The 12827-nt window shown below is 35.8% G+C and overlaps 1 protein-coding gene across 1 annotated transcript in view; it reads left to right on the top strand.

Annotated features, from left to right (window-relative positions):
- Positions 1 to 12827, top strand: part of LOC105212115 (cyclic nucleotide-gated cation channel beta-1) — an 87520-nt gene that overhangs the window by 34785 nt on the left and 39908 nt on the right. The window contains exons 4-6 of the mRNA XM_054233653.1: positions 5322 to 5473; positions 6192 to 6333; positions 8498 to 8635. Coding sequence (XP_054089628.1) covers positions 5322 to 5473; positions 6192 to 6333; positions 8498 to 8635 — 432 coding nt within the window. The remainder of the gene's footprint in view (positions 1 to 5321; positions 5474 to 6191; positions 6334 to 8497; positions 8636 to 12827) is intronic.

Below are 12827 nucleotides of genomic sequence, written 5' to 3'. Positions count from 1 at the left end.
GCAATTTTTAGAAAGGGGCTGCCACACTATAAATGCAGTATTTATGCCAAATTCTGTTCCGATATCTTCACTAGTGCTTACTTTACATATTGTAAAGTAAACTATTAAAGTCGACTTCAAAGTTCTGGTATGTAAGAAGTAGGCGTGGTTGTGAACCGACTTAGCCTATTTTCACAACATATTATGAGGAGGTGAGGAAAATATTACAAAAGTTTCATTAATATTGGAGATATGGTTTTTGACCCATAAGTGGGCGATGCCACACCCACTTAAAATTTCGTATACCAATTTGGGTGGAGCCCTTCTGTAGCTTCTTTATAATGAAATGTAAGGTTTCTGGTGTTTACTTAACGAATTAAAGCATTTGTAGTAGTTTATTAGTAGCGTGGTTATAATCCAATATCCTCCATTTTTGGACTGTATAAGGTAGTACATAAACGATTCTAGACAGTTTGGTTGATATAGCTTAAGTAGTTTACGAGATATGTACAAAAAACTTATTACATCCAAATATGCCCTTTTATAGTGCGATCCTTTGTTCCAATTCTATTTCCATAGCTTTATTTATGGCTTAGTTATGGCACTTTATGTGTTTCGGTTTTCGCCATTTTGTGGGCGTTGCAGTGGTCCGATTTTGCCTATCTTCGAAAGCAACCCTTCTATGGTGCCCAGAAACAAGTGTGCCAAGTTTCATCAAGATATCTTTGGTTTTACTTAAGTTACAGCATGCACAGACGGACGGACGGACGGATAGACGGACGGACGGACAGACATACATCCGGATTTGAACTCCACTCTTCACCCTAATCACTTTGGTATATATAACACAACATCTAACTCGTTTAGTTTTGGGTGTTACAAGCAACCGTTATGTGAACAAAACTATAATACTCTCTTAGCAACTTTGTTGCGAGAGTGTAATGATATATATTAATAGTAAAATGTTTAAGATATTAGCTATAAACACAGATTTCTGTCGGCGGTATTTAGGATAATAAATATTAAAAAAAATTAATATGTATAAGATATAGGGACTTTGGAGCTCTAGAAAATGTATTTAAAGGTTGCCACCTTAATACAAAATTATTGAATAAAATATACATGAAAAATATATTATCTATACTACATTGATCACTTCCCTGCTCCTTATCTTTGGGTGCTGCTCGCTTGTCAAAAATTTTACATGTGAAAGCAACAACAAAGTTATCCAGTTGAATTAGTGCAAGAGAGTAAGTCGAAACCTCATGAAAAATTCTAAAGGGTGATTTTTTAAGAGCTTGATAACTTTTTTTAAAAAAAAAACGCATAAAATTTGCAAAATCTCATCGGTTCTTTATTTGAAACGTTAGATTGGTTCATGACATTTACTTTTTGAAGATAATTTCATTTAAATGTTGACCGCGGCTGCGTCTTAGGTGGTCCATTCGGAAAGTCCAATTTTGGGCAACTTTTTCGAGCATTTCGGCCGGAATAGCCCGAATTTCTTCGGAAATGTTGTCTTCCAAAGCTGGAATAGTTGCTGGCTTATTTCTGTAGACTTTAGACTTGACGTAGCCCCACAAAAAATAGTCTAAAGGCGTTAAATCGCATGATCTTGGTGGCCAACTTACGGGTCCATTTCTTGAGATGAATTGTTCTCCGAAGTTTTCCCTCAAAATGGCCATAGAATCGCGAGCTGTGTGGCATGTAGCGCCATCTTGTTGAAACCACATGTCAACCAAGTTCAGTTCTTCCATTTTTGGCAACAAAAAGTTTGTTAGCATCGAACGATAGCGATCGCCATTCACCGTAACGTTGCGTCCAACAGCATCTTTGAAAAAATACGGTCCAATGATTCCACCAGCGTACAAACCACACCAAACAGTGCATTTTTCGGGATGCATGGGCAGTTCTTGAACGGCTTCTGGTTGCTCTTCACCCCAAATGCGGCAATTTTGCTTATTTACGTAGCCATTCAACCAGAAATGAGCCTCATCGCTGAACAAAATTTGTCGATAAACACATTTCGAACCGAACACTGATTTTGGTAATAAAATTCAATGATTTGCAAGCGTTGCTCGTTAGTAAGTCTATTCATGATGAAATGTCAAAGCATACTGAGCATCTTTCTCTTTGACACCATGTCTGAAATCCCACGTGATCTGTCAAATACTAATGCATGAAAATCCTAACCTCAAAAAAATCACCCGTTAATAGTGCCAAAGGACATTTTAGCGCAGGATTGCATAAGTGCTGCCTGTTTGTGTGAATTACTGGATTGTGTGTTCTACTGGCTTCTCTATAACGCTTAGCCAATCGATGATAGTTACTAACTAGTTTTAAAATATCAGTAATATCTACGGTACATCCAGGGGGTTTCAAAGTTATATAATCCTAACTCTAAATCTGCTGTCAAAGTAAATATACTCAATATAATTTGACAATTTTTAGTTTTTAAAATATATTTATCTAATATTTTTAAATTGTGCTCTGCCCAATCCACAAGAAGGGAGACACCACAATCTGCGCCAACTACCGTGGTATAAGTCTCCTCAATATCGCATATAAGGTTTTGTCGAGCGTATTGTGTGAAAGACTAAAGCCCACCGTCAACGAACTGATTGGACCTTATCAGTGTGGCTTTAGACCTGGAAAATCTACAATGGACCAGATATTCACCATGCGCCAAATCTTGGAAAAGACCCGAGAGAGAAGAATCGATACTCACCATCTTTTTATCGATTTTAAAGCTGCCTTCGATAGCACGAAAAGGAGCTGCCTTTATGCCGCGATGTCTGAATTTGGTATCCCTGCAAAACTAATACGGCAATGTAAGCTGACGTTGAGCAACACCAAAAGCTCCGTCATGATTGGGAAGGACCTCTCCGAGCCGTTCGATACCAAACGAGGCTTCAGACAGGGTGACTCACTATCGTGCGACTTCTTCAATCTATTGCTGGAAAAAATAATACGAGCTGCAGAACTAAATAGAGAGGGTACAATCTTCTACAAGAGTGTACAGCTCCTGGCGTATGCCGATGATATTGATATCATCGGAAGCAACAACCGCGCCGTTTGTTCTGCGTTTTCCAGACTAGATAAAGAAGCGAAGCGTATGGGTCTGGTGGTGAATGAGGACAAGACGAAATATCTCCTGTCATCAAACAAACAGTCAGCGCACTCGCGTCTTGGCTCCCACGTCACTGTTGACAGTCATAACTTTGAAGTTGTAGATAATTTCGTTTATCTGGGAACCAGCATTAACAACACCAACAATGTCAGCCTTGAAATCCAACGCAGAATCACTCTTGCCAACAGGTGCTACTTTGGACTGAGTAGGCAATTGAAAAGTAAAGTCCTCTCTCGACGAACCAAAATCAAACTCTATAAGTCGCTCATTATTCCCGTCCTGATGTATGGCGCTGAAGCGTGGACGATGACAACATCCGATGAGACGACTCTTGGGGTTTTCGAGAGAGAGGTTTTGCGCAAGATTTATGGTCCTCTAAACATTGGCAACGGCGAATACCGCAGACGATGGAACGATGAGCTGTACGATTTATACGACGACATTGACATAGTTCAGCGAATAAAAAGACAGCGGCTACGCTGGCTAGGTCATGTTGTACGGATGGAAGAAAACACTCCAGCTCTGAAAGTATTCGATGCAGTACCCGCTGGAGGAAGCCGTGGAAGAGGACGACCTCCACTCCGATGGAAAGACCAAGTGCAAAGTGACCTGGCTTCACTTGGTGTTTCCAGTTGGCGCCAAAAAGCAAAATGGAGGAATGAGTGGCGCGCTCTGGTGCATTCGGCTATAATCGCTGAAAGCGGTTCCTACGCCAAAAATATATATAATATTTTTAAACCGATTTCAAAACAAAAACTTCTTTAAATCGAGAAAGAGAACACACTTTATTAGAAAAAATCCGTATGGAAGAGGTTTCATACGTCTTATAGTAATAAAGATGAACATAAGTATAAAGTATGATCGTGTACATCAGATTAAAGGATATTTTCTACTTTAAGAATAATCGTCCAATAAAAGATTTACAAACACGCACGCAAGTATTCCCTTTTCACGTTCGTTTTCGTCATTTAAAATCAGCGCCCAGTAATTGCCTGTCTTAAATCAGATTCCGTTAAATGACGCAGCATTTTGACGCAAAATTATGCAACTGTTTAACTGTGTTATACAACCACCTGCACATTGCACTCACCACCTCAATCAACCGCGCAGCAGCAGCGACGCCTCAGCAACAGTGCATTAAGCGCCAATATGATGTGCATTTAAAATGAAAACTTTCGCATTTCACATCAACGGTGAAATGGACAAATTTATTTGGTTTTTATCTGCAACATATTTACACCTGACAAGCGGTAACCGCAGGCGGCGGCCGGCGACGCACACATGCAGCGGGCATTACGTAATATAAAATTGCATTTAAAAGTTTCGCGTTTCGCGAAGCGCAAGCAAGCCTTGGTGCGACAGGCAGGCAGGCAGACAGGCAGTCAAATAACGTCAATTTTTAATTGTGACAACATTTCCGATGATGAGCCTGATGGGAGTGAAATGATGCGGTTGCCGATCTGAGTCAATACGCACATTTAATGTGTGCGTGTGTTGTTGCTGTTGTTGGTGGCTATGTTCGATGATGTAAAAAAGCAAGCTGTTGCGCGTGTTCTTTATAAAGTGTCTTATAGATATTGGCGGAGCTCTTGGCGTGCTGCTTCTTCGGCTTTAAATTTATTCAGGGGCACACTGAAAGGTTAATGATGTCGTGTCACCGGATCGCATGGTTAATATTTGACATGAGAGTACAGGAATTAATGTATATATCATTGATGTGTTTGAAGATATTTTTTCAGAGTACTTATAGTATTTTTTTAAACTTCTTGGTAGAATAGTAGTTGGAGTCTTCTTTATAATTTTAAAGTGTGATTTTTCTAAGAAATAAAATATAATTATTATTTAAGAGAAAAAAACAAAAAAAAAATATTTTTTTTAGATCTTTTTACGCCAAGTAAATTTTCGTACTAATAACGATCTATTAAAGCTTTCACCTTTTACAATTTACTAATTGAATATTTTCTCTTCCTTTTCACATACATACACATGCGTTAATGATGACTGTACCGATGAACCGCACGCACAAATTTAACTCACACACCACTGAATTATTTGTAATATGCTCGTATGCAACAACCATAACAACAACAACAACAAATACAAAATCAATACATTCCAACAATGCGTATGCGTTTATTGTGCTGCTGCTGCTGCAACAACAACAACAACTGCATCGACTGCAATTGAATACAACTGTAAATGATGGCAACAGCCAAATTGGATGGCGTGAAAACGTACATGCGTATGCGTCGTGTGCCCAATCATCTGCAGGTGAAAGTCATTAAATGGTTCGATTACCTGTGGCTGACCCAAAAATGTTCCGACGAGGAGCGAGCTGTATCCTGTCTTCCTGATAAATTAAAGGTAAATACACACTCGTGCAACCATAAATACATATAACCACACATGCATAAAGGAATTTGTGCCCGGCGTAAGCGCCTACATCTAGGCAACAGATACTATAATGGCACATAAACAGCAACGAAATTGCATCGCAGCCACTTCGAAACTTCCTCTCTCTCTCTCTCTTTCTATAACCAATGAATGGCTGATGTCATTACTTTGCTGACGGAAATATTTTCACCGCTGTCGTTGACCAACTAGTTGGCATACAACCCATGCACACATACAAACACTCACACATACACATACGCACTCATTTGCCGCTCACATTCTATTGAAGCATTGACAGCACGGACACGGCTGTCGGTTATGTGGCATCGGAAATTTTGCAATTGGCAATTTTCGAATTTTTGTTTGATGCCCCAACAGCCTGCCGGTGACTCAAATAAACGCTTTACACACTTCCATACACGCACATATGTGGACCTGCTAATGTAGAGTGGCTGCTTAAACAGTCACACGCATTTGGCAAACACATTGCTGCTGCACTGCAGTTGATTGATATGTGTGTTGGTAATTGTATTTTCGAAATTTCACTACACATTTCGCTCAACTCATTTGTGTATTTTTTTCTCTTTTTTCACTTTTATATTTTGCGTTAATTTTCGAATATTTTTTTCTACGTTCTCTCTGGCTGCCTTTGGCCACTAATTTATCAATGTGCATTGCATACTTACAGGCTGAAATAGCAATTAACGTCCATTTAGATACACTTAAGCGAGTTGAAATTTTTCAAAATACCGAAGCGGGTTTCCTATGCGAATTGGTGCTACGTCTGCGGCCGGTACTCTTCTCACCCGGTGACTACATCTGTCGGAAGGGTAAGTGAATTCGAACACAAATACCTATATATAAATACAAATATACGGAAAATCAGTTTACTAGTTCGGTATACCGTTAATTGGATGTATTTGGAATTTCAGTCGCAAAGCCTTAATTTGGTAATTGATAATTAGCGCTTATCTAAAAGCTTGTTGTATATAATTTTGGGTCGTACTGATGAATTGAACATGTCTGTGTGCTCGCTATTTGGTAAATAATTAAATTATGCTGGTTTCAGTTTACTAATTTGGGAGTGAATTTGATATTCGAATTTAATATTGAATACAAATAAAATTTAACACCATTGAAACTAAGCAAATTTTTTAAGAAAAAAATATAATTTTTTTTGAACATCAGGAAAATTTATCACTTTTTAGTTATTTGCAGACCGAATGCTTTTGTGTCAAATTTGTCCCTTCAGGGTTGTATTTGTTAACATCATTATCATTTTCTCCGAATATTTCAACTAATAAACCGTAAATATTCGGTAATATCTCTAGTACGATAGAAAAATATGCATATTTTAGGTTTTCGAATTTTCAATATTCGAATTTTCGTTTTTCGAATTAAAAGCCAAAACTAAATGCCTATATTCGAATAACAGTACCAATAAAGACATGTTTGTGTAGTATTCTTTATATTCGAACATGTATTCGAAATCAAAATTCTAAACATACTGCTGTGTCAAATTTGTTCTTTCATTCTAATTTTTATCTGAATATATGAACTAATCTAATAAACCGTTAATATTTGTTAATATCTCTAGTACAAGATGAAAACAATATATATGTATTTTTGATTTTCGAATTTTCAATATTCGAATTTTCGATATTCGAATTAAAAATTACAATTATATCCATATATTCGAATTACTTTACCAATAGTAATATATATATGTAATCCTTTATATTCGAACATGTATTCGAAATTCAAAATTGCTAATAAATATTCTCTTTTCATCTATTTTGTTTCCAAAAACCATAATAACGACACTATGACGACACCTTTTAATCTCTGCTGGTTCATCAAATGCACGCCACAACAACAAATCGCTTGCAACCGAAATTCGTTCATGTCACCACACTAATTGCTCTGGTGGAATTATGATGTTGAACGACGATGACGATGATGTCGTTAACAAATCACAATAACAAAAACATGATATGTGCAATACTTGAAAACTGGAAAATCGAAATTTGTGCGAAAATGTGTTAAAAACATCAATGATAACCGCTACAACAACAACCGAAACAACATAAATTGGCTATAACTGTTACAAATGCTTCCGCATTGGAAATGATGTGACAACACACACACTTTCATATACCATGACCAATTGAACATATAAACAACAACAACACACTGACATATTGGCTAATGAACTACGGGCTACTGCATTTCGGTCACGAATTCCTTATGCCAAACAAACTGTCAAACCACACACTAACATATCACGCTCCACCTTTCATATTTATCCACACACACATACATGCATATATATGTATTTGTATATGTGCTTGTGTGTGTGTTCGATGGCTTTTGATGCTTCGTGCCAATTTCTTATGCCAACACCAATGCCAATGTCCTTACTCAACGCAATGACGACGGTGATGACGATAATGAATGGTCTGTTGGCATTCTCATGGCAATAACAACAATAACAATAACAAATCAACAACAACTGCAACGGTTGTTCATCGTCGTGCGTCTTATGTGTGCTTGGGGACAAATGTTTCTGCAACTACAACAACAACAATAACAACAATACTAATGTCAACGATAAATCACCTGCTCGGAAATCTTAACATCACCGCCGGGACCTCCACCTCACCGGCATTGGTACATATCGCTGCCATTGTCATGCACTCATCTTGAACACTTGACTGCTGGCTGTTGACTGTTATCCGCTCGCTCGAACTCAACCGCCAAAATACTCAACCACCGCAAACCATCACTTAACCCACTGCAATTGCAACTGAATACCGTTATTACCTACAATCACTTGCCACACACGGCCTATCGAACGACCGACGAACATCAACGCTCTAATCTGCCGCCGACTACATTTGTGCTAATCAACCGCTTACACCAACATCAACCACACCACCTGCACTGTTCCACCCCGCCGCCATTGCGTTGCACTGGTGTCATTCGCACCCTCAGGCGAGGTTGGCAAGGAGATGTACATTGTGAATCGCGGCCGTCTGCAGGTGGTCGCCGACAATGGCAAGACGGTAATGGCTTCACTGAAGGCAGGTTCCTATTTTGGCGAGATTAGTATACTGAATATGGGCACAGCAGGTAAAGAACTTGGTAAATATCAGTTTTAGTGCGCCAGGCGGAACAATATACACGTAAATAAGCATATAAATTTTCGTTTTGTGAAATTTGTGAGATATCCCTTAGCAGTTGTTGCTCCTCATGCTACCTTTATGTAACCAACAAAAAACAAAAAAAATAAAACAAAAACAAACAGCTCAAATATTAGTTACATGAAAAGACGACACAACCATTAAGTTGTCCAAACAGTCCCTTAAGCATCTTTAGTAGCTTAATACACAACTAAAAAAAAAATGAATAAACAACAACAACAAGTGTCTTTGTATGCCTCCACAAACCAAATACAGTTGAAATGCAATTTGGTGTTGCTTGTTTGTGTGTGTTTTGCAATATTTATTTGTATTTCGGAGATATTTTCAAATTAAGTTTTACCTCTTAAAATACCGAATTTATTTCCTCTCGATGTTGTGCAAATGGTAGTTAATCACAAAAATGGTTTCCTATTACTGTTTAATGGCACACTATGACAAGTTTGACAATATTTGAAATTACAGACATAGCTGCATAAAACAAGGTGACGCAAAAATATGGAAAATTAATTTTTAACAAAAAAAAAAAAAATATATTTTTAAGTGGCAGCTTTTAGAAAGCTCTCCTCAGTACAAAAATAACACTTGAAATTTACTATCGAAGGATTCAAGATTAATGCTAACCTAAATAAGTTTTAGTTTTAATTTAAGAAGTTTCAAAGCAAAGCATATTCATTTGAATGTATTAATGAAACATTTGAAAATGTAGTAATGAAGATGCAGTAGAACTTCCCTAACTCGAATCACCGTAATCCACAAAAAAAAATTCGAGTTAGAGAAACTTCCGAGTTAGGGAAGTTAATTTGTTTGAAATTTGACTTCTATTGCCACTTCAAGAGTTTAAGTTATAGAGAACTTCGAGTTATTTTTTTTATGTTTTTATTATATTCTTCAAAAATCAAATCGGCAACTTTTCACAGAAGTTTTAACATAAATATGTACATAATTCTCAGAATAAGAATATCTTGAATTAAAAAAGTCAAGAAAATTTTTTGAAATAGAAACTCTTAATCATTTGATCAAAATATAACTGAAAGAAATATATTTTTGCGTCTCCCTGTTGCAATATTTTAGTATCCATGAGAAAGCCTTTCAGAAATTTAAAACAAATAACTTCTCTTGGACTAGCATGCGATAAAGAGCTAATAGTTATATATTTTTATGTCATTAAGTAATACCTTGAACCAATACACATGCACATACTCATATATATCTGATCATATATCTTGAAATATATTTATATCGAACGTTTTACATAAGTAAGTGTGATTTATATATATATTGATATATTGCATTTAATATTTATATTGATATTTATTTTATATTTCACTTTTATCGTTCCAATATGTACACTGGTGGCAATTCCCATAAACTCACTAGAAACCAAAATAAAAACTGCGGTGTAACTTTTATAGTAAAAAATTTGATCAAATTTGGTCGCATAAGCATAACGCTAAATAGTGATATGTGAACCGTTAAAGAGATCAGCAGACTAATTTAGTTGTGTATGAGTTTTCGAAGAGTTTACAGGTGGCATTTCACATAAATTCACCTAGGATAACTTGATCACTGTGTGAATCTCAGATCTCAGACTCGGATTTTTAAAAATTGCGCGATTCCATAAAATATGGCCGAAACATTAATATCACCGAAATATTAGAGATAGCTTAGGTAACGCCACGACAAAAACGGGGAATAATTAGATTGGCTACTAAAAAAAAACTTATGTCGACAGAAATTGTGGCATATTAAATTTGCCAATAAAGAGCAGACGTGTGGGATAAATATTAAAATCAACTGACCACGTTGCCTACACAAAACTCTGCAAGAAACCTCCGTTAACTGTCCCTCATAAAGCTAAGCGTATGAGCTTTGCCGAAACCCATATTCAGAATGGTCAAAGTTCATATTTAGTGTTGAAAAACGTTTTAATTTAGATGGACCTGATGAATTAAAATGCTATTGGCTTGATAAACGATTTGATAAAGAAGTTCCAATGGCCATAGTGTAGTCAGGTGGTTGTCTTATGGTGTGGGCAGGTTTTGCTGTAATGGTATCACTGAAATGTCATGGGTTCGAACAAAAACGAACTCGTCAATCTATTGCGGTTTGTTAGAAACCATGAAGGTGGAGAAAGCAAAAGAGTTATGCGGCCTTGAGCATATTTTTCAACAAGATAATGCCGCAATTCATTGTTCCAGAGAGTAAAAAGTGTTGTTCAGATATAAAAATGTTCAACATCTCGACTGACCCGCTCGTAGCCCAGACTTAAAACTTATTGAAAATCTCTGTGGTATTCTATCAAGAGAAGTTTATGCTAAATGACGACAATTTAACACAGTCGAAGACCTAAAAGTCGGAGTTAAAGAAGCTTGGGCCGCAGTACCTGTACAGACTTTAAAAACCCTAATTGCTTGAATGCCAGAAAGATTTATGTACGTTTTAAAATGCTACGGAAAGTGGACTGACTACTAACAAGAAGTTGGGAATTAAATCGGAATTAATTTCTTTAAAGAATGTTTAGTTTTTGTACCTGAGTTTATGTGAATTGCCAGCTCAAAAAGCTAAAAAAAAATTTAAAACCATTATATCTTTTTTGAAACTATAGATAACTTACTATATTTTTAATGGTTTTACTTCTTTTAATAATTTTTAATCAATATGAATGGGTAAAATTAATTTTGGACCAGCCGAAATTGTATTACAAAAATTAAAAAGAAAAAAAAAACATAGGTGAATTTATGTGAATTGCCACCAGTGTATTTGAATATTTATTTATGTATGTATATTTGAAAATTGTTAAAAGAAAAAATGGTAAAATGCTATAATCTTGATTTTAATCTTTTTCATTTACTTTTTTAATAACTTTCAGCCATATACAAATAACGTTTCTTAATGATCGGTATACGAATTTAGTCCTTTTACAGTTTTTCTTCAGTCAAAATATCGCACATATTTTTCAAATAGTTGTAATTCTTGCAACGCCATTGTGCTCAAGTTAATTTTATTTTTTTTTGGATTTCGTCTGCCATTTCAACATTTTAAATGAGAAGACAAAATGTTTTCACCATTATACACTCAGCGCAGCCATTATTTACTGGAAAAAGGTGGTAAAATTTCCAAGAATTTTGATTGAAGTTAATTATAAATATTTGCTTCATTTGATGGACCAAAAGTTTTATTTTTCAAATTCTAATTAATGGGCCAATGATTTGAAAATTGTCTTTAACTTTCGAGTTTAGACTTACTCGATTCTAATGTTTTGTCATTGAAGAAAATTTAAAAGTCTATAGAACTCAATGGCTATAAACAAAGTTGTATGTAGTATATATATAAGGATGGTCACTGCCAATGAAACAAATCTAGAATAATCTCAAGACTCTGCAGAAATGCCAATGGCTCCTGCCATTCTAAATGAACTCAATTCCGGTCAAGAGCAGTAATAATTGTAGCAGGATTCGGAGGCGATGGTCTCTCCAAACGAGAGAAGGGATTTCAGGGGAACTAAAGAAATAATGGAATTATATTAATTATATGTCTAAACAAAAGTTAAACTATAAGGAACTTTGTGCTGAACAACTGAAAAAATTAAAAACAAAAATATTATATTAACCCTTCAACTCCTTCGGTACTCTTTCGGTTCATCCTGTTGGTTAACTATATGCTATTTTTATGATTTCCCATTTTTAAATATGTATGTATATGTCTATACAACGAAGTTTTACTATGAAATTATTGACGCTTTAAATACCTTCACGCCTTAACTCGTCGAAAACATATTTTATAATATTAAACATATAAATGCACACTAAAGTTTGTTTATACATAATTCAGCTTGTAATTGTTGTTATTAAAAGGCGCATTGGTATATATATACTAAATTAATATATATCGTATATATAATACATATATACAAATGCAATTGCAGCTGTTTAAGCCATTCAATGAGTACATGTCAATCTCGCATTAATCGTAAAATAACTGCAATTTAATTGCATTATAATTACAGGCGCAATGTGCCGAATGCGCTACAAAAGCAGGTTCAATCAAACACAAGTAATTGCTTTTAACTTAACACATGCACACATACATACATATATACATTTGTATGAATGTGTGAGCGT

This window comes from Zeugodacus cucurbitae, chromosome 6 (genome assembly GCF_028554725.1).
Source record: "Zeugodacus cucurbitae isolate PBARC_wt_2022May chromosome 6, idZeuCucr1.2, whole genome shotgun sequence".
Classification (NCBI taxonomy): Eukaryota; Metazoa; Arthropoda; class Insecta; order Diptera; family Tephritidae; genus Zeugodacus; species Zeugodacus cucurbitae.
The sequence above is the reverse complement of the archived record's forward strand: the minus strand, read 5'-3'. Positions and strand labels throughout refer to the sequence as shown.